Genomic DNA, 23077 nt, shown 5'->3' with positions numbered 1-23077 from the left:
TTAAGAGCCAGCCAGCCAGATCTATTTAGTGAGATCTTGTCTCTAAAGTGTAAGTAAGTGTGTGTGTGTGTGTGTGTGTGTGTGTGTGTGTGTGTGTGTGAGAGAGAGAGAGAGAGAGAGAGAGAGAGAGAGAGAGAGAGAGAGTTGGTGCTCATTAACCTATTATTTAAGCCATTTTAATTCTTGCCCACTAACCCCTCTTTGGAGTAAATACACTCCCACACACTTATACAAACCTCTTCTCAATCAGCAGAGACAAAAAGCAAAGAGAAGGAACAGTAAATGCACAAACATGTTGAAAAAGATTCCTAACCACAGTCAATTTAATCAAGCCGAAGTACCCAGTAGCTTTGCTTCTGGAATCCAGCCTTACCCAAGCCTAACAGCAAAGTTTACTCTACCTCGGTGTGAACTTTAGCCTATATTTCCAGTGCCAGCAAAAGTGAAACCTTTGCCCTACTTTTTAATCATCTTCATACGTAACTCAAGAAAATAGCTACAAGATCACATAAAACTATAATCAGTGGAAAAAGTTGAATTATGCTGACACAACTTTGAAAATGTTACTTTAGTTTATAGTAATTTATAGCTTTTTCAAAATCCAATCCCGGTACAAGGAATGGATGGATCAAGAAGTGAGTCAGATTTAAAAATACCACAAATACCTAATAACTGCCTTTCATTTCCTGTAAAATTCTTCTACTATCACTTACACACTTGAGAATTAGGAGAAATAGGAATTAAACAGATAGGAAGGTCAATTTGTGAGTTTTTTATTTGATAGTCATACTAGAATGATAGTACTATGTTTACAGCAGAAATGTTCTGAAACTTCAATAATCAGAAGGTTTACTCTTTCTCCAGGAAATGCCATAGTTCATTGGTAATGCCTGCACACACTCTCAGGGTCAAGGACTGACCTGTTGAGTCTAGACGATAAACAGAAAATCAGGTGTGCAGCTAATTTTTTGGTTGTGAGCCTACCCTTTAATGGCTGAGCCATCTCTCCAGCCCTGTGCAGCTAATTTTAAATCGACTTTCCTACTGACTACACTTTCTTAATGAAAACATAATACAGTTAATGTATTAATGTATATGTTTCTATGTAGGAGTATAGGAAAATCTGGCTGTTAGCTCTTCATCACCTATGTAAAACGGATAGATTAAAAATTCTCAGCTTTATAAAATCATTACTTCAAGCAGTGAAGAGTCAATAACATTTATTGAGAACTTATTCCCATGATAAGCTGTTTTATACCTAATGTAACTTCTTTAGACTTACATGTAATTGACTCCATTTTACCAATGAGAAAAAGATACTGAAATTAATTCCCAAGGTCACCAGAAGGTAAAAGACAGATTTAACCTACAGTCCATATTTAGTGACTTTAATTGCACCACCACACAACTTCTCCTGCCAAAGAAAAAATCACTCTCATTCATTTTATAGATGAGAACGCCCATTTAGATTAAAGCACTTGGCCAAAGTCACACAGCTAGCTAGTGACTAGAAAACACATGGGACCCGGTTACCACTCCAGTGTTGGTAATGTGGTAGTTTTGGCTGTTATATGCAATCTATGTGTGTGGATTAAAAAAAAGTGGTGGTGGTGCAGGCCTTTAATCCCAGCACTCGGGAGGCAGAGGCAGGCTGATCTCAGTGAGTTCAAGGCCAGCCTAGTTACAAAGTGAGTTCCAGGGCAGCCAGGACCCTGAAACCCTTTTTTGAAAAACAAAAACAAAACAAAAACTAGAAAAAGATTCAACTAATTAGCTTAATTAAATGTCTTGGTAAGGAAGAAAAAGGTAAATTATACATGGTACACTTTTTGTGAGGAAAATTAAAGTCTCAAAGTAACCGGTATCAAATATGATATGCAATATGCAATAAATTAAAGTTACATTAGCCCTTGCAGATTTGGGAAGTCTAGGGAAAGGGCGTTTTTCTACCACCACCCCTTTAACCCTCTCACTACCAGTCTGAAGAGGAAGAATCCAAGTTCATAGAGCCCCACGGGGCATCCGCTGGAACTCACTGTGTAGACCAGGCTGGCTTAGAACTCACAGACATCTGTCTCCCTCTGCCTCCCAACCGCTGGGATTAAAGGCATGCGCCACCAACGCCCGGCTAGAAATAGTTCTTAAAAGGATCTAATACTTCGTTCCTCAAAAAAAAAAAATCAAGTTTTCCCATATTTTAGAAATATTTCTTCCCCTAAGCTAAAGAACTTCGGTTTCAATTTTCTATACATTCATAGCAGAATTATTGGAAGTGCGAGAGTTGAGCTCTCTGCAAAAATGGTTTTGACGGTGGAGACCGGGGAGTGGCAGTGATCTGTAAGACTAGTCAATGCCACCGAGAAACTTGACAGATCTCTTAAGGTGACCTCGAAGATGAGACAGAAGGGGTCTTAGTCCTCCCGACCTACCAGGGTCGGGGCCAAGATAATCACTAAGGACAGGACAACAAGGGGGCGTGAGCGCAGGGCCACGGCAGAGAGACAGGCGCAAAGTGCCAGACTGAGTGGAAACGACTCAGGAAAGTCAGGGAGAGCCTGACACCGCCGGAGTAGGGCAAGAGGGAGTGACAGTCCCTTCGCAAGGACACCGGAAATGGGGTCCCGGGACAGTAACCCCCGTTTCCAGGGGTCCCGGGAAAGGGGTGGCAGGGAGACAGCGAGGGGCAAACGCTGCTCCCCGCCGCCCCAGTTCCTGCAGGCACTCCGAGACTCTTCCCGAGCCCTCAGCCAGGCTCACCTCTGGAGCGGAGGATCCTGAAGGCAGAAAAGCGACTGAGACTGCCAATTGCCCGTGACGCCACCATCTTGAGCAGAAGAGGACTAAAGTAGAAAGCTCTTCTAGCGGGGGCGCTGGGGCCGAGGACTTTTCTTTTCTCAGCCTGTCCGGCAGGGCGCCCGATGGACTGCCTTACTAAAACGCAGGCTCTGAGTTGCCGCTGGCCCTCTCACCCTCCTTCTTGCTCCCAACTAATCGGGCCGAAAGGATGATTTTTCTGAAGGAAGACCGAGGACCTCTGAGGAGAGGACGGAGTGTCTGATTTTCTATTCAGGCGCTCAGAGGGCAGCCGGCAAGTCCCGCGGAGGCCGCGGGCGGGGTGAGAGGGGTCCTCGCGGAGCGGGAGCCGCCCATCGGCGAGGGCGGGCGCTTGTCATTCTGGACTTGACCTTGCTGGGAGTGGCGGCTTTCTCCGTCTCTGAGGTGCGGCGGCGCGCTATTCGGCTTTCTTCTGACTTTCCCGCAGGTAGGTCCCACTTCCCTCCCGACTCCTGTCGCCCGTCCCCGCGGCCGCTTCTGCGGACAGGAGCCGGACAGGCTGCAGGCGGGGTCCAGGCCTCCTGTGCCAACCGACTCCAGACGGACGGCGGGTAGCTCGCAGCAGCGGTGTCGCCTGGCTCCACGTATCGCTTCGGGTTTACGAACTGTTTGCGCGTTACCACGTATGCCTTCGGGTTTGCAGAACGCTGGGCTGCGTCAGAGCGTTGTCGTTTCCCCTGCTTTACCTGTCTAGGCAGTACCGCGGCTGCTGAGATTGAGAACTCGTCATTAAGTGCGAGCCTTGGGTGTGGAAGGAGGCGAGGCAGTCCTCCCACCTGCCTGGTGATCCAGGGTTCACGGGCATTTTCTAACTCAGAAGGGGACCCGGCGGACATCTGGGCATCCCCACCAAAGTAGCCATAGTCGTTGAGTCAGAGTGTTAACTGGTAGCCACAAGTGGTAGAACTAGACTAGAGCCTTGCGTCTACTTCTAATTGAGAGTTCAGCTCTTCACATCCGTCGCCTGGCTGTGTCTTGTTTTCTGTGTTTTGGTCCTGGAAAGTTGATGCTGAAGTAAATGGATTGGTTTCAAAAGAAAGTCGTCAGCTTCCGGTGCACTGCACCATTTTGTTTAATACCCACTATCCTCACATTTCGATCATTTTCACCTAGCGGAGACTTGACAGGCTCAGAAAGATGATATACAATTTCTTCTTTTTGTGTGGCAAGCCCAGAATTCAGACAGAAGCGGCACTCACTAGTTAACCGATTATTCTGCAAGAGAGGAAACAAGAACTGGCTGAAATTGTTAAGGAAAGAAAGAAGGGAGCTTTCTGTTTCAGAGCTCAAGTCAGACTAAGTCTTACACCACCAACTAAGCTGACACTAGACAACCACTTCGGAGTAAATTGCAGAAAGGAGTCCTTCTGTCCATATAATAATGCTCTCTACTGCACCTGATTTCACATAACATTTATTTAGATCAGTGGTTGCAAACTTTTTGTAAAGGGCCACACAGGAAAGTAGTTTCTGTTTTGTGAGCCCACTTTGTGCTATGTCATACAGTCTTTGTTTTGTGTTGCTTGCAGCTCTTTGATTTTTGCTGTGCTAGGGATGAAGCCCAGACCCTTGTGCATATTAAACACAAACTCAACTGCTGAGACACACACTCACATCCACCCTTTTGCTTGCCTTTGAAAATGTAAAAACGGTCTAGGAATGTATCTCAGTGGTAGAGAGCTTGCTTAGTATGATTCCTGGCTTCCCTGATCGTACTTAAAAAAAAAAAATTAAAGAAAAAACACTTACTTTATTGAGGCTTTTGGGTTGTATTTTGCTAATGCCTGATTTAAAGCACATTTTTTTTTGTTCCCTGCATTCTCAGTGAAATTTTAAGTTCCATCAAGAGAAAAAAGTGTTTTTGTTTTTTTTTGCTCCTCAGCACTTCAGTTCAATGCTTAGATAGAGGAGAGCTAAGTGTGTTTGTCATCACCTACTAGTAGCAAACACATAAAGTAGCTTCTCTACACAACTCTAAAATTGTCTACATTTCACTGAAGGTCCAGAAACAGAAATGTTAAGCAACTTGTTGAAAGTCCTACAGCTAAGGTGTAGCTAGGATTTGAACTTCAGTGGGAATCTCTTCTTAACTTTGATTTTTGTGGTAACTGGCTAAGTCACCCCATTTTGGTTTTTTATGCTTTACTGGCCCTCTTCTTTCTTCCCTTGTGCCTCTATGCAACCTGCTCTACCCAGGTATTTCCAATTGAATGCCTTTTTGTCAAAATTTCTATATTTCTTTTTTTATTTTTTAAAATTTCTATATTTCTTTTTTTTTAATTTTTAATTTTTTTGGTTTTTCAAGACAGGGTTTCTCTGGCTTTGGAGGCTGTCCTGGAACTAGCTCTTTTAGACCAGGCTGGTCTCGAACTCCCAGAGATCCACCTGCCTCTGCCTCCCAAGTGCTGGGATTAAAGGCGTGCGCCACCAACGCCTGGCTTAAATTTCTGTGTTTCTGAAGCTGTGTAAATGACAACAAAGGTCAGCCATCCCATAAGATAATATAGTCTGACCCCCACTTCCATGTACACACACATTTCTCTGATCTTTTTGTTTTGAGACAGGGTCTCACTATGTAGCTCTCTGGCTGGCCTAAAACTTACTGTGTAGAGCAGGCTGTCTTTAAAGTCATAGAGAACCACCTCTACTTAAAGTGTTGGGATTAAAGGTGTGTGCCATCTTGCTTCACTCTGGTATTTTTATATTTTTAAATGTTTTTAAATTGTTATCTACATGGCATTTTTTTAAACTTATGGTATGAACTATGGGCCTTGTGTTTTCCTAACTGATTAGTCACTTCCCAGAAAATTTATTGATCAAGCCATCTTTCCTCCATTTGCTTTAAACATATTATATATTATGTTTGTCATAGATATTGTCATGATTTCTGAGGGTCAAGAATCTGTGCTACTTGGCGGGGTTGTTCTGACTTTGGAGTTTCTTAGGAGGTTGTTGTCCACACATTGGGCAGGTGGTTGTCACCTGAAGGCTTTCTTGTGCCAGAGTATCAGCTTCCAAACTCACTCATATGGCAGTTGGCAGGAAGTATACAGGCCTCTCCAGGAAGCCAGTGACCAGAAGCTGCAGCCTTTTCCATAGCTTGGTTTCAGAAGCCATGCCATCCCTTCTGACAGAGCAGTACAGTGTGGGAGGCAGTTAGACCTAGAGTACAAGAACCAAGAAAGACAGATACTGAGGTCAGCTTGGAGGCTGGCCACTACAGCCCTCCTTGTAAATCTTAAGTTTCTTACTTGCTTTTTAAGTAAAAACATGCTTAAAAGATAAGACATTGGGTCAGTGAGGTGGCTCCATGGGTAAAAGCTCCTGCCACCACACCAGAGGGCCTGACTTGAATCATGGAACTGCTTGGTAGAAGGAAAGCTGTAACTTCCACAGGTTTCCAGTGACTTGTACATGTGTGCTGTGGTGCATGCTCACTACCTCCCACATAACAACTATTATTATTTTATTAACATTTATTTGGGAAGGAGGCCCATGGCACTCATGTGGTGAGGAGAAGACATCTTGTAGGAGTTTGCTGTGGGTCCTGTGGAACCTTGTCTAGGGGCAGTGAGGCAATGAAGAAATAAGGAACACTGAAGAAATGACAAACTACAGAAAAGCTGGGGTCAGGTGGGGTGTGCATACCTTTGAAGTGACATCTACCACTATAACCTCATCATGACTGTTGTGTACAGAACTGGGGGAGGGGTTAGCTCGTCTGGGTAGGAGGTATCTGTAGGAGGTGTCTGTTGGTAAACATTCTCAGGCTATAAACATCCAGGAGGAGAAAGCTGAGGTTTCTGGCTTTTGCACACTCTGGTCACTTCATTACATTTGGACTCCTCTCCATGCCCTGCCCCAAGAAAAGCTTTGGCATCCCTCCGAGCCTCCCCAGGGCAGGTGTTGCCACTCTTACGGGGTTAAGGCATCAGAGCCTTTGGCATGGTTGTGTCGATGATAACAATACACTTCGTTTTAGGACTTTACTCACTCAGGGCTTTCTCTGCTCCCTTAGAAGTTGGTTCTCTCCTTCCATCATACCAGTTCTGAGGATAAACTCAGGTCCTTATGCTTGATGGCAAGCATCTTTGCCTGCTAAGCCATCTCATCAGCCACTAACAAGTTTTTTTGTTTTGTTTTGTGTGTTTTGCCTGCATGTATGTTTGGTCCACATGTGTGCCTGGCACCCATGGAGGTCAGAAGGAGGGGGTCAGATCTCCTAGAAGTGGAGATATGGATTTGTTGTGAGCCACAATGTAGATTTTAGTAACCAAACCCAAGTCCTCTACAAGAAGAGGAACAAGTGCTCTTAACAGATGAGCCATCTCTCTAGCCCCATCCTAACAATTATTATTTCTTTCTTCCTTTGTTTATTTTGTAATAGGTTGTCAACATACTGTCCTCGAACTTGTAGAAACCTGCCTCTGCCTCCTGAGTGTCAGGATAAAGGCATGTGCCACCATGCCCTGCCTAACAGTTGTTTTTAACATTGTGCTCTAGGGGTGTTTTATTGTGATTCAAAGAAATTAAATATTTTTTCCTCTTTTAATGGGTGATAGCATGCAATGCACACAAACAAAAACTTATTTTTATGTATGTGGTGTTTTACCTGCATGTTTGTCTAGGCAACACTAAGTGCCTGGTGCCTGCAGAAGCCAGAAGAGTGTTGGGTGTCCTGGAACTGGCATTACGGACTGTTGTAAGCTGCCATGTGGGTTCTGAGAATCAAACCCAGATCCTCTGAAAAAATAGCAAGTGTTCTTAAGTTTTGAGCCATCGCTCCAGCTCCTATTTTCTTATCTTTTATGGCTGACTACACAATATAGTATTTCACTGGTTGCTGTGGTATGGCTTACTTAACCAATTCCCTATTTGCTGTTATTTTAATCTTTTTCAATTATAGTGACAATCAATACAGGTCTTATGCATAATATCTGTCATTTAAGTTCATGGAAGTGGAATTGTTAGATCAAAGTTAAGCAAACATAGTATTGGATTGCCCAGCATAGAGTTTGCACCAGTTCACACCTTTGATGCAGTCAGTGTTTGAACTTGTATGCTCACACAGTATAGATCAAACCTTTGTGCTTTTGCTAATTTAACAGGTAATTATATCTTTGTGATTTTAATATGAATCTTCTTATGACTGGAGTCAAAGAAATGCCCCTCTCCCCTTTGTATACATGCACCTTTACTTCTTAAGACAGGGTCTTTGAATATGAACTTTATTGATCAGACCAGCAAGCTTTAGGGAACCTCCAGTCTGTGCCCTGCTCCAAGGCTGGGGTTATAGGCATGTACCGGTTTTTGTGGCTTTTTATATGGGTTCTGGGATCTGAATTAAGTTCCTTGTATTTGTGTGGTAAGTACATTACTAACTGAGCCATCACTCCAGCCCCCCTTTTCATATATTTAGGAACCCTTTGTATTTCCTTTCTTAGAACTATCCGCTCATATCTTGCATCCATTTATTTGCTGTTTCTTCATATTGATTTGTAAGAACTCATTGTTAGGACTTTAACTTTTCCCCCCTTAAGTTGGCATTGTTAATATATTTAAAATATTACAAATTTCTAATTTAAAAGGTAATTTTGATATATTATGCTTAGAAAAAAGTTGGAAGTATATGGCTCAGTATTAAGAACACTCACTATTCTTCAAGAAGTCCTAGGTTTGAGTCACAGCACCTTATGGTGGCTAACAATCTATAGGCACAGTTCTAGAGGGCTCCTCTTCTGGACACTGGGCAGCATACACATGTAGTGCACAGACAAACAGGCAAAACCCTCATACACATAAAATAAAATGAATAAAAATGAAAAGTGTTTCTAGTAACAGTTAAAAATAAATTTCTGACTTGATTACTATTTTGATATCTCTGAATATTTTAGTATGTATCCCATTCAAATATCAGCATTCCATAAAGCCTTCTACATATTTAGAACACAATCTTCGAAATTCAGGAGGATAACCCTGGTGATTTCCTGGGCATGCTCTGCAGTCTCTGCTTCTTTGGGTTGAATAAGAAGGGCACAAACCCCAGAGCTAGACTGCCTGGGTTCAGATTCAAGCTTTGCCACTTACTGGTAGTGAGTGGGTTTTTAGGCAAGTCACTCAATCTCTGTTTCACTCTCCTAATCTCTTAGAAGAAATATACTATTCATTGTGAAGAATAGATGATTAATGATTAGAGTAGTTGTTTGCACAAGGGGAAAGCTATGTCAATTTAGTTATACTATTACAGAATTCATAGATTGTGTACACTACAGATTGCTGAAGTAACCCAAGACATGCTTTGTTCTTTTCTTTGTAGATTTCAGAATGTCTACCATCTTGACTTCCACTTTTAAAAACCTTTCTACTACATCAAAATGGGCCCTCAGATTTTGTAAGTTCATTTTTTCTTTCTTTCTTTCTTTTTTTTTTGTTTTTTTGTTTTTTTGTTTTTTGAGGCAGAGTTTCTCTGTGGCTTTGGAGACTGTCCTGGAACTAGCTTTTGTAGACCAGGCTGGTTTCGAACTCACAGAGATCTGCCTGCCTCTGCCTCCCAAGTGCTGGGATTAAAGGCCTGCGCCACCAATGCCCGGCTTTTCTTTCTTTTTAAAGTTTAAATTTATAAGCTTTGTGCATTGTTATTAAATGATACACACCTTGTCTTCCAGCTGTAAGACCTCTGAGCTGTTCTTCCCAGCTACGATCTGCCCCAGGTACAGTAATTTTAAAACAAATATTTCTCCATTAAATGTTAGAATTTTGTATTTGTGAATTCTGAGTAAAACTCAAACTAATTTGTTAATTCTGCCCCTCTTATGATCAACATGAGTATCATTATTACCTTCAAATAAAAAAAATGTTTAGAGCCAATGAATAACATTATTTTGGGCTTAAGATTATAAAAGAAGGCTGCTTCCTGTGCTTTGGTCCTTATAGAGTCATGAAGGTCCCATAAGCTTTGTTGAGTCAGTTTATGTAGCCCTTGGCTGTCAGTCCCGGAAAAGATTAGCTTACATACTGTCTTGGAACCATTGTAGAGCCCCACCTTAACTTTTGCATTTTGTAGTTAGTGGTAAGCTTCTCTAGTAAATATCTTACTATCTCATCTACAAGAGGACCTATTTCTGAAATAGAGGTGAATGGGGAAACTAGTAAATAAAGGAAGATGTTTAGCTATCGTGAGATGAAAGAGTAGGGAAATTCATTGATTTGATGAGGTTATGCAGGTCCTCAATGAAACTCAGTGAATTAGGCTTCTTCACTGTTGCAAATCACTGACTGGTGCAAAAATTCCCTGACAGATTGTCAACATTTTTTTTCTTTTTGTCTGGGCTTTCTATTAAATTGCTTCTGATTTATTATATAAATTTATTATATAATTAATATATGACTTGTGCAGTGGTTTCATAGAAAAAGTGCCACCTAGGATCAGGACATGTACTCTGTTCCAGCTTGCCATCTTTTTGGCTAGTGTGGCCTTGAAATGACATTTCTATGTTTTAATTTCCTTCTCTAAAAAAAATATGGTTTGCCAGCTTTACATAGGTGTGAGCATATATATCTCTTTAAGTACTGGGAATATAGCTCAGTGGTAGAGCTCCTTCCTACCTGGCATGTTCAAGGCCCTGGGTCAGTCCCCACCCTGTAGTAGAGAAAAAGGACAAAATCACAACAAATTTGGGGCTGGAGACATAGGTCACTGGTGGAGCACTTGCCTAGCATACTGTATTTAACCCACCACCACTACAGCAGCAACAACAGCAAACAACCAAAAATGCTCTTTGTAAACTAAAGTCAGTTTGTTCATGGTGGTATTATTTTCCCACAGTATTCTTAGACATCTGTTGCCTAATCTCAACTAGAGAAAGCCTCTAAATTCTAATCAGAATATAAATTTTCTATTGTCTCCACAAAACATAATAAAGGATAATTCCTTTTTGACTCATGTCACCTCCCCCCTCTCCCCCCCACCCCCCCCCCCCGAAATTAAATGTTCAGTCAGGCTCTTGCTTTGCACAATCACCCATGTAGCCCTGACCCTTGCCAAGTAGTAGAAGGTCATTCTGATGGCAGCAGAGAAATAATTTTTCGGGCATTTAGATTATTCTCTGTTGTTCAGTAACCAATTTTTTGGTGTTTTTTCTTCCTAACTATATTATAAGCTCTGAAAGTCATGAGATTTAAGCCTGTTTTGTATCCCCAGTGTCAAACAGTATCTTATAAGTGGTTTATGTTAACGCTGATGATGATAATGGCACAAAAGGCACCTGATAAGCAAAGGAATGTGACCAGCCATCTGGTTTTAGGGTAGGGAAGGACCATGTGCCTGTGCCAAGCAGGTTATAGGTTGCAATAGTGTTGTAACTATATAATTCCTCTTAACTCATTTGAGTATTGCTGCTTGATAGAGCTGTTTGAAGAAGTGTGAGCAAATGATTACAGGATTTATTGGTGTCCTGTCATCTCATGAACTATACCTGGTGCCTGATTTGATGATTATATTTTTGTTTCTCTATCCATATTCCTGCCTTTCTCACACACAGTTATGTAACGCATGACACGTTAGAGTATAGAATATACATTGGTTAACATTTGAATCCTAGATTTTCAAGTTATGTAGTCTAGCTTGCACATTTACAAATAAATTTTTGCAGACTAGGAATGTAAACCATAGTATTTTTATTCTCAATTGAGATTCTTGGGATTCATTGCTGTTGCTCACCCTACACACACACACACACACACACACACACACACACTTTTTAAAATATGTAAAGGATCTATATTATTTGTGTTTGAGAAATTTATGTGACTAGGAGCCAGTGTGCTCATGAAACAGTGGGAATTCTTTCCGGTCACTGTTACATAATGCAATAACAGCACTATTTTTAAAATATGATTTATAGAATTAATTTAGTTGCTTTTTAATGAGCTAAATTGTTTGGAGTGGCTGATTTTTTCCCCTAGATGTTGCTATAGAGGTTCAAAGACAGAACTATAGGTAACTAATTATTAGAGAAAGCTTCCAAGACACATGGAAGAATTGAATGAAATGGGGATATGTGAATGAAAGAGTATCTGAGTAAAGGCGAGACAGTTGAACTGAGCAAGGGCTGGGGGCTTGCTCAACTTGTGCATTTAGAAAGTAGTAGGTAATATTTTAGGACAACCAAGTAGAGCAATGGTTCTCAACCTCTGGGTCGAAACCCCTTTGTGGGTTTGAATGACCTTTCACAGGGGTCACCTAAGACCATTGGAAAACAGATATTTATACTATGATTCATAACAGTAGCAAAATTACAGTTATGAAGTAGCAACAAAAAATTTATAATTGGGGATTAACACAACACGAGGAACCATATTAAAGGGTTGCAGCATTAAGAAGGTTGAGAACCACTGAAGTAGAGCAAGAAATTAATTAGAGAAATAAGAATTTTAATTTTTTTGGAGTTGTATAAAAGAAACAAGCTCATTTTTAAAAAGCTTCATAATATAGTAATATGTCATCTAACTTTTCCTCAAAATACCTTTTTCTTTCTAGGATCAATCACAAGTAATCTACAGATTTGGTGGACTGTTTTTATTTCTCATTTTCCTTGAAGATGGAGACATCTTCCTATATTGCCTCTGTTGCCTGTCCCTACCCTCCAGCCCCATCATATTCTTTGGTTCTTCTAATGACTCCTAAGCTTATTTCTGTCTCTATGCTTCTTTGCCCTCTCTACGTAGGAGTTACAAAGCTGTCTTTATTGTGGTAACGGACCCTCAGGTTTGAGGGGATGTGTGTACTGAAGGTAGGAAGGTGTCGGGAAGCACACAAGCTGCCCCTGGCCAGCTTTTCCTCTCTCATGCACCCTACGATGTGCCCTTTCACCTCCTCTCTGTGTCTGTTTTTACTCTCTTGTTCTTGTCTTTGCTCTCAAGGTTTGTGCTAGCCCGTAACTAGCTTGCAGGTGGCCTCAGTTTACCCGTGCCCTAGTCCTGTTATGGCATTTTTTCAGCCTCTGCTAATGGATATTTCTTACCATGTTTCTTTACTTGGATTCCTACCAAACAGAATAAACTTTCACAGTTTATCATTTGTTTGAAGATGACAGAAATTACTAATTGCTATGGCTTGTAGAGTCTGAGTGTACACTCAAAGGTCATGAGCTGCAAGTTTGGTCCTTGTGGTAATACTGAGAAAGTGGTAGAACCTTTAAGAAATGGTACCTAAGCTGGATGTGGTGGCACACACCTGTAATCCCAGCACTAGGGAAGCTTAAGTAGTAGTAGTGTTGAGGGTCTGAGGCCAACATGAGCTACTTTGTGAATCTGATATGCAGCCTTACCCTCTGTTTAAAAAAAGAAAGAAAGAAAGAAAGAAAGAAAGAAAGAAAGAAAGAAAGAAAGAAAGAAAGAAAGGTAAACTTGAAAGGAAAGTAATTTGGTCATTGTTACGAGTCATCAGTCTCTGAGAGTGCTTGGTTTAAAATGAGACCACCCATGTGCTTGTCCTCTTCTGTACATAGCCATTTTTCTTCCTGCTTCTTTGCTGTGTTATGTTTAGCTTTGTTATAACATAGCCAGGTGGCCCTTCACTAGGACCTCAGCATTCACCATGTAGTTAGTTTAGATGCCTTAGTGTCCAGCCTTCAGTATTTTGTTGTAGCCAAAACCAAAACAAAACAAAAAGCCCCCAAAAAACGAAAAGCAAAATGGTGCTAATACACACTAGTCAACTACTTTGTTGATTTGTCAGTGGGCTGGCATATCTATCCCCTCTGAATCTGATCAGTTTGTGCCTTGGATTTAGAGTTATGACCATGTATGACTGCCCCATTGGCAGAGACTATAAACAAGACAACTCTTTTTAGAGGAAACGTTAGAGAATGCAAGCATAGCAAAACAAAGCAAGTGCTCCAGGAGAGCTACCTCCCTATCCCTGATTTCATATATTTTAATTAATAGTTCTTTGAACTTTATTTTAAAGCTGTCCAGACCAAGTCCAAGAAGACCTTAGCAAAACCCAATATTAAGAATATTGTGGTGGTGGAAGGCGTCCGCATTCCATTTCTGCTGTCTGGCACTTCGTAAGTATGAAATGATCATGTTAGTCATTTCTGTTTGAAGGTACTGTTTGAAGTAGTCTTTGTAGGTAATAGTATTAGTGGGAGACCATATGGAAAATACTTATATAAAATCAATACAGAACAAGTCAAATCAGTGTGGTATATGATGGCAATATATTTTATCCCTTCTCATAAACTAGCTTGCCATGGTATTAGCCTGAAATAGCCCTAACTGGAAGTCCAATAGATCCAGATAGCATCTTTTTCAATAGAGCTGTCCTTTTATTTTCTGGAATGTTGTTTTTGTAGGCACGGTTTGTGCTGAGGATGGCCTGTGGAAATTCTGAAGTGCTGAGAACCTGCTGCCTTGGTCCTGAAAATGAGACTTGGAGTTGACACAGCTGGTCCAAATGCCTCTCATAGCTCAACCCCAAGTATTTTGGACTAGCCTGATACTTCTCAGACTCAGACAGCTGTTTTTCTTAGGCTTTTATGTCCCCTAAGTGAGATTCAGTCTATACAAAAGCTGATAATGAACTCTGTTAATTTAGTTCAAGGAATTAGTTTTGTTCTTTTTAGATGGTATTAGTTTGTTAATATTTCTATTTTGGACTGACAGTCACTAACATTAAAAACTTGCTGGGAATATTAGGCTCCAGTTTAAAAACAATGAGGCCTATCTTATATATTCACATGGAAAGTTTGACATCTTAAAGATACATTACTTTTAAAAGGCAAGGCATAGGGGCTGGAGAGATGGCAAAGCAGTTAAGAGCACTGGATGCTCTTCAAGAGGACCTGGGTTCAATTCCCGGCACCAACAGGGCACCTCACAACTCTCTAACTGCAGTATCAGGGGATCCAACACAGACATACATGCAGATAAAACACCAAATGCACATAAGATAAAAATAAATTTTTTTAAATGCAAAGTATAAAGGAGCTAGTGAGATGGGTCAGTGGATAAAAGTGCTTGCTGCCAAATCTGATGACACATGTACAATCCCTGGAAAGCAGGGAGAGAGAACTGACTCCTACAAGTTGTCCTATAACTTTCCCAAATGTATGAGCACACAACACCAAATGTTTAAAAAATAGCCTTAAACAAGGTGTAGAGCATCATGTGTAACATGGAAGGAGGCAGAGGGAGGGAAGAGCAGGAGGGCTGGGCTTAGTGACTGTAACAGACTTTGCAGGAAGGGGAAGTAGTTGCTTATAGTGGAGAAAACAGGTACCATGTGAACTAAATGCTCAAGTTAACATCACTGGTAATAAGTCATTTTAATGCCACACGTCTCAATAGGAAGCAGTGAGAAGAGCATCTTGCCTCCAGTCTCAGGCGTCAAGGGTGTCAGAGTCATCAACATCAAGGAGAGAGTGGGAAACTACCATGGTTTAGAAGCGGCTAAGCCAGCATAACAAGTAGATGCCATGTGGCATTCTGGGTTAGACCCTGGAGCAGGAAAAAGACATTCATAGAAAACTGGTGAGAGCCATAAAGTTAGCAGCTTAGTGAATAGTACCTAGAAGAAGCTGGGTAGAGGGTGTAGGAGCTCAGCTATCCTTTCTGCTCTTTCGTAAATCTCAGATTATTTCAAAGGGAAAAGTTTCTTAAGACCAACTGAAACATTCCCCTTGAACCCTTTTGGGCATTACAAAATAAAAAAATGTACTTTAAAAATGTAGTTGTCCCCCACCCCCAAAGAAGAGTATTTAACACATGCCATGCTGATTAATAAAGTATAGGATATAATTTTTAATGTATTATTTTATGTTTTGGGTTGGGTGTTTGTTTGTTTGTTGTTTTTGAGACAGGGTCTCCTGTTGTATGTAACTGGACTGTCCTGGAATTTGTGAGCATTCCTCCAGCCTTGACCTCCCGGGTGCTGGGATTATAGGTCTGAGCACCAAGCACAACTACAACATCAGCAAGTTCTATAGGAGTTTAGGACTTGTTGGGTTTTTATAGGTAACAGATAGCAAAGTCACACTATTTTTTCATTTGAACTGATGGACTGATTTGGATAGTACAATTAGTTGCATTTTTAGCAATATATTTAGGTAATCTGTATGTATTTCAAAATGATTTAAAAATTTATGGAAATGCCAGGCTTTTGGTTTAAATTACTTGTTTCCTTTTCCTAGCTATAAAGACTTAATGCCACACGACTTGGCTAGAGGGGCACTTTCGTAAGTAAACGAAGTTTCCTGTTCTTTCATTTAAAATGTTTTTCTAGTATTTGCATTTAAAATAGCATGTTCTGTAGAACTTTCATGTCTTGGATATGTTAAACTTTATGTGGCAAGAAGCATTTTTGTTTTTGTTTTTGTTTTGAGTTTAGAGATAGGGTCTTTCTGTGCAGCCCTGGCTGTCCTGGAACTCACTTTGTAGACCAGGCTGGTCTAGAACTCACAGAGATCCGCCTGCCTATGCCTCCAAAAGGTGTGCACCACTACTGTCTGGCTGCAAGAAGCAATATTAACTAGCTTTTACAAGTTTTTTTTTTTTTTTAAGATAGGGTAACTCTGACCTGAAACTCACTATAACCTCTGCCTTTCAATTGCTGGAATTAGAGGTGTGTGCCACGATAAGATTAAATTTTATTTTAACCTCATATGTTAAATTTGAATGGCTTTGATTGGAAGGCATTTTTATTTTGCAAGCTTGGCACGTGACTTTTTTTTTGGTGGTGATGCGGATGGTGTTTATTATAGTATTCTCAGGCTGGTCTGGAGCTCAACATGTACGCCAAGCTGGCTTCAAACTCATGGTAATCCTCCTGCTTCATCTACATACATGGAGGCAAATAGTCATACACATAAGATTAAAAAAAAAAAAACAAACAAAAAACCTCATGAGTGCTGGGATCATAAGCATGCGTCAGTATGTGTGCCTGTTCCAAGTCTACATTTATGATATGCTGATTCCTACTTGAGAGTTACTGCTGCTTGTTTCTATCCTTGTCAGAACTAAAATATATGTATATTATTTCAATATGCTTTTATATTAATATTTAAAATCTAGCACTTCCATAATTATACTTGATCTTTTGTAACTATCTCTCTTCTTGTGGTACTGATTTCTAGTGACATTAGCAAATATTATTGTTGCTAAAAATCTTCTTTTTTAGCTTTTAGTTTATTATTTGTGTATGTTTTTTTGTTTGCTCAGGCAGGCATCTGCCACAGTGTTCATGTAGAGGTCAGAGGACAACTCTTTAGCAGTCAGTTCTCTCCTTCTACCTTTTGATTGTTCCTTCTAATGTCTCACTACCAAGTCACCATCAAATATTGACTTCACATCATTTGTTACTTATTTCCTCTTTGATAGGCTGCCAAATGTTTGAGTCTGGCCTTTTAAAGAGCAGGGCTTATGTTTGTGATTTTGGGTGATTAGGATTGAACCTAGGGTCTTGTATGTGCTAGGTCAGCACTCTCCCTCTGACCTAGACCTCCAGCCCAGGGCTTGCCTGTTTAAAAATGTGCAGTTTTTGTGATGTTCTCTGGCACTACTCATATATGAACTGTTTCTTTTCTTTGGATTTCTGCTTTTAGGGGTTTGTTGCATCGGTCCAATGTTCCAAAAAATGTTGTTGATTATATCATCTTTGGTACAGTTATTCAGGAAGTAAAAACAAGCAATGTGGCTAGAGAGGTAAGTAAAGCAAAATTTATATTGTTTAAAGAGATTGATAAAGCTGGGCATAGGGGCTGATGCTTGTAATTTATATTTGGGAGGCTGAAGCAGGAGAATTGCCATGGAGTCCAAGACCAACTGGATGATGTGGTAAGTTCTATATCAGTCTGGCTACAGTAGGACCTGGTCTCCAAAACAGTAGCAACAAAACTGGGCTTGGTGGCACATGCCTTTAATATCAACACTCAGAAGACAGAAGCAGACAGATTTGTGAGTTTCAGGTCATCCAGGGCTACATAGTGAGACTCTCTCTCCTCCCCTATCCCACCCACCTACCCACCCAAAAAGTGGCAAAAAAAATCAACTTAAATTTGGAGTAATATTTCTTAACTTATTTCTTTGTGTTTGTGTGTGCGTAGGGTGCTAGAGATCAAACCCAAGGCTTTGCACTTGCTAGACAAGTGATCTACTACTAAGATATGTCACCAACCTAGAATTTACCTTTTAAAAGTCATTAAACTCTTTATCTTAAAATCCATTAACTAAATATGTATTTAACTAAAAATCAGGTGATGTGTACTGTTATCATATATTCACATTTTCCTATAAGGCAGATAAATTATTTGAGTGGGTTTAGGAAATGTTAGTTTATCTGTCTCTTGTGTTAGAGAAACAGTATAGCAGTGAGTGGCTGATGTTACTTTATAATGCTAGCTATCATAGCTTCTAATTAAAGTTTCTCATCTTGTAGCCAATTTCATAACTTGGTATTGTAGTCAGAGGAAGCCTTGCCTATGATTTACCTTTGACTAGATGACACGTAGGCAGTTTTTTTTTTTTATGTAGCTATTTCATGCAAGTTTACCTTTACCCTAGTTGGCACACAACCCATCTAGTGTTTATTGAGCAATGGAGATAATGACGGCCTTGGAACTAGTGTAAGTATCCCCCAGGCATTTGACAGTGACCCATCTTCTGGGCTTTGTTTCAATTATTTGGATAAAGTTGGCTTGCAAGCATATTTATCTTACTTCTTGTCTGTGCTTCTGTGTTCATTATAGTTATGAGGATAATAATTTCCATTGTCAGCCAAGATAGAAGGACAAATATGTGGATGAAAAGCATTTGTTTTTGCCACACTTTTACAATATTACAACAGCTGAAGTCCCAGCAATGCACAAGCTCATGAAGTGACCAGCTGGATGCTGTTGGGGGCAGAAGAGAATTGAGAACAGGAAGAGGTTTCTGTTCCCCTGGAGTGTTTGCTTTTCCTCTGCATCTTCACATTATTTTACATACCTAATAAGAATTCCAGTGGGTTATTAAAAAAGACAAGAAGTTTATGGGATAAAATATAGGGGTGAATTTGGGAAGAACTACTTATCTTGTTCAACTATAGAATGGTTAAATAAAATATAATTCAACAGAATGATGAAGTATTATTATTCCATTAAAAACCATATTATGAAATTTATTAAGAGTTTCATGGGGACATAAAGCTGCTCACAAAATGTTTTCAATTTGTGTGTCATGAATATGAAGTGGCTTTCATAAGACTGAAAAGTAATTGTTAAATCTGTTTCAATCTTCTCTGTATTTTTTGTGGAAGTGTTACATGTGTATGCACATCACAGCTGTTGACTGACATGAGGAAGTTTCTCCCTCAACCTCATACTAGTGTCAGTCATGTTGTAAACCACAAAATTTCTTTTTTTGAGATAGGGTCTCACTTAGGAAGCTCTGGCTGGTCTGAAACTCACTCTGTAGACCAGGCTGGCCTCAAGCTCACAGAGATCTGCTTGCCTCTGCCTCCAGAGTGCTGGGATTGAAGTTGTGAGCTACCACGCCTGACTCTCCAGGTCATTTTTGTAGTTAAGGAGAAAGTTAAGAGTTGATGGTACAGTTATGAAAATAAGTAGTAGAACTTAAAATCCAATAAAACCCAGCTAAAGAGTTTGGTTAGGACTTGTGCTAATATTAGTGTGAAATCCTAAAAGGCCTTGTGACCCTATCAAACCTGACTTTGCTGAAGCACCTCAATATATTTCTCCTTCAACTTAACATCTTCCTTTCTCCTTGGTGCCGTGAAAGTGAGTCAGTCTTTAAATAGAAGTGTGTGGACAAGGGCCACCACTTAACAGTTCTATTTAAAGCTCAGTCAGTCTTTTGGGTCAGCTGGGGCCAAGGGTAGCATGCTACAGTGGCCCTCGTGCAGATCAAGCTGTTCCAGCCTGAGCGCTCTGACCCTTGTCCCACTGTGGAGTCTTCTTTTGACCCTGACACCTGCTTCTGATTTCCTTTCCAAATGGTTTAGGTTGAGAGGTTGACCTGCAGTTGCCAGGAAGGAGTTTTTAGCACAGTCATTTAGGTACTTAATGTCAAGCTTCCCTGGAGACAGCATAATAAGGTCATATTGGTTACACAAAAGTAGCAGCTTTCTGTTCTTACAGATGGCAAGTAGTATCAAGCATGTGTAAGTATAAAGGCAAAGGTCAGCTGAGAGACATAGAGCCTGTTTAATCTGGAATTTGCAACACTCATATCAGAATACAGTTTGTAGCCTCATGATAGATAAAGACTACTAAAAATAATTCCTTATAATTTCATAGTAAGGGTGGGAGGCATTGAGAACTTTTTTCACTAAAGTAAAAACTTAGCATTAATTTTTTTTCTAAGTGTACCTAAATTCCTTACATTAGCAAAAAATGGAAGGTTTTGGCAACATAAATTTTCCTAGCAAACAGTATAAAACAATTATAGATGTCCTTGTTTTATGTTTGACTATGACTGGGTCGTGAAATTGAGACCACATTTCGTTAAATTAACTAGGAGGCCCTCAAATTTTCTCAGGGCCCCTAAAGCTACACTGATTGAAGTCACTTTCTGTGTCATTGCTCTGGACAGTTTCTGTTGTGGTTGTGAACGAGCCTGAACGTGTTCATCAGAGCTCTCCTTGTGAGTTAGGCAGTTAGGTCTCTCGAGTTACTTGGCAAGTTTTCCAATTTTACTTTGCCTTTAGGTCAATAGTATCTGTCTGAGAGAGCTGAGTGTGAAGCAGGCAGGGACCTGAGTGGGCTCTTTATACATGGTCAGGTTTGTTGTGCCTTTGATAGTCAGTTCTGTAGAAACACTCCATGCTTTTGCTCTGCTGCCAGGCTTTATAGCTTCAGGGGTACATGAAAATCCCACCCCAGGATGCAGTCTCATCATTTGTTTTGTTGTTGTTTTTAAATATTTATTTATTATGTATAGTGTTCTGCCTGCATGTATGCCTGTATGCCAGAAGAGGGCACCAGATCTCATTATAGATGGTTGTAAGATGTAGTTTCTGGGAATTGAACTAAGGACCTCTGGAAAAGCAGCAGGCAGTGCTCTTAACCTCTGAGCCATCTCTCCGGCCCTCATCACTCTTTTAATTGTAGATTAAATTTTTTTGTATATTAAATTTTAAGTAACATAAAATTACATGATATCCTTGAAGGTTTGAAGCAAAGCATTGTTAATAATTAGGTGAGGCTGAAGAATACTGGGGCCTTGTATGCCACACTCAAAAATGGCTACCAGGCCATTGGACTTGGTATTCCCAGACTGCATACCTGAATACTAGGGAGCCTGAGGAGAAATACACAAGTTCATGGCCTGCCTGGCCAACAGAGTAAACTCAAGGCCACCTTGTGAAATACTGTTTCAAAGTAAAAAGTAAAAAGGGTTAGGAGGGGCTGGAGAGATGGCTCAGGGGTTAAGAGCACTGACTGTTCTTCCAGAGGTCCTGAGTTCAATTCCCAGCAACCACTTGGTGTCTCACAATCATCTGTTATGAGATCTGGTGCCCTCTTCTGGTGTGCAGATGTACATGGAAGCAGAATGTTGTATACATAATAAATAATTAAAAATCTTTAAAAAAAAAGAAATCTAATATTCAAAAAAAAAAAAAGGGTTAGGAGTCTATCTTCATGGTGAGAGAGCTTGTTGAGCATGTGCAAGACTTTAGGTTTAACCCCCAGTGCTACAGAAAGAAAAGAAATAAAACAGAGAAGACTGGTAAGATGACTTAGCTGGTAAGGGACATACTACCAAGCCCGGCAACCTGAGTTCAATCCCTTGAGCCCACATGGTGAAAGGAGAGAACCAATTCCCACACTGTCCTTGACATGCATGCCCTGATATGAATGTGCCTATACACATAAAGAAATAAATATATATATATCACTAAGTAAGTGCAGCCAGGTGGTGGTGGTACACGCCTTTAACCCCAGCACTCCAAAGGCAGAGACAGGCAGATCTCTGTGAGTTTGAGGCCAGCCTGGTCTACAGAGGGAGTTCCAGGACAGGCTCCAAAGCTACAGAGAAATCCTGTTTTAAAAAACCAAAAAAGTAATAAAATTTTTAAAAGAAAAGACTTGTTACCAGAAATTTAAGACAGTACATTTCATGTCTAGAAGAAAAACAAATACGCCATTTTGTGATGGGTTTAACCTTATTATAAACATTGCTTTGTAGAATATTAAACCCTTTTCATAATTTACCAGACAGAGTAGGGCTCAGAGCCTCACTCATCTGTGTTTCTTTTCTTATCCCCTGAAGGCTGCCCTTGGTGCTGGCTTCTCTGACAAGACTCCTGCTCACACTGTCACCATGGCTTGTATCTCTTCAAACCAAGCTATGACCACAGGTATGTGTAAATGGAATCCAAGGTGTTTGCTGATTTTACTCCTTTTAATTAATCTTTTTTCTTTTAATTAATCTTAAGAGAAGTAAGGGATTATAAAAACACAAAGAGCTCTGTGTTAAAGATAAAATTATACGAAAGTTAGGGGATTTCTAGAGTAGTTTTCATGCCCTGTAGGGACAGTTGTATTCTTCCTTAGTCCTGGGCTGGCTGTTACTGGGACCATCAGTGGAGGAGGTGCATAGTGTATCCTTCTTAGGTAATTCTGATTGAACATTTTCCCATGAGGACAGAGTTCTGCAGCCTCAAGAATCAACATAGTTGTCAATCCCTGCTCCAGATGGTCTGAGTCATGGGGTAAGGAGAAGACTTAGCTGTAAGCACTTGTTGAGTAAGCATGAGGACAAGAGTGGATAGATCCCCAGAACCTACATAAATGTGTACATGTGACAGCCTGCTTGTGATCTCAGAATTTAGAAGGTAGAGACTGCATCCCTAAATCAAGCTGGCTGGCTGGCTAGACAATTCAAATTGGTGAGATCTGTTCAAGTGAGAGAACTTGTCTCAATATACATAATGGGGTACATTTGAAGACATTAGATACCAGCCTCTTTCCTATACACACATGAACACACCACACACAAACACACACACACATCTCACCATGTGTGCCCCAACACATGATGAGAGCACACATTCACACATGCAAAAGTGCTTTCATTTTTTTCTTCACTTTTTACCCACATCCTTGGCAGTCTATATGGTATAGACTTCTAACAATTTTCCTAAAATTGTAGGACATTTAAATAGCTACTTCTGTTTAATGAAAAGACAGAAAACTTGACAGGCTTAGTACTTGTTATTATAATAATATCAAGACCAGATTGG

General features: G+C 40.4%; 2 protein-coding genes across 2 annotated transcripts in view; one reads left to right on the top strand and one right to left on the bottom strand.

Moving 5' to 3' along the window:
- Positions 1-2915, bottom strand: part of Hadha (hydroxyacyl-CoA dehydrogenase trifunctional multienzyme complex subunit alpha) — a 31588-nt gene extending 28673 nt beyond the window's left edge. The window contains exon 1 of the mRNA XM_027424529.2: positions 2758-2915. Coding sequence (XP_027280330.1) covers positions 2758-2824 — 67 coding nt within the window. The 5' untranslated portion in view covers positions 2825-2915. The remainder of the gene's footprint in view (positions 1-2757) is intronic.
- A 226-nt stretch (positions 2916-3141) lies between these two features.
- Positions 3142-23077, top strand: part of Hadhb (hydroxyacyl-CoA dehydrogenase trifunctional multienzyme complex subunit beta) — a 31060-nt gene continuing 11124 nt past the window's right edge. The window contains exons 1-7 of the mRNA XM_027424530.2: positions 3142-3262; positions 9152-9226; positions 9501-9545; positions 13805-13904; positions 16029-16073; positions 17439-17538; positions 22105-22192. Coding sequence (XP_027280331.1) covers positions 9160-9226; positions 9501-9545; positions 13805-13904; positions 16029-16073; positions 17439-17538; positions 22105-22192 — 445 coding nt within the window. The 5' untranslated portion in view covers positions 3142-3262; positions 9152-9159. The remainder of the gene's footprint in view (positions 3263-9151; positions 9227-9500; positions 9546-13804; positions 13905-16028; positions 16074-17438; positions 17539-22104; positions 22193-23077) is intronic.

This window comes from Cricetulus griseus, chromosome 7 (genome assembly GCF_003668045.3).
Source record: "Cricetulus griseus strain 17A/GY chromosome 7, alternate assembly CriGri-PICRH-1.0, whole genome shotgun sequence".
Taxonomy (NCBI): Eukaryota; Metazoa; Chordata; class Mammalia; order Rodentia; family Cricetidae; genus Cricetulus; species Cricetulus griseus.
Note: the sequence above shows the minus strand (reverse complement) of the source record. Positions and strands in the feature narration are given on the sequence as shown.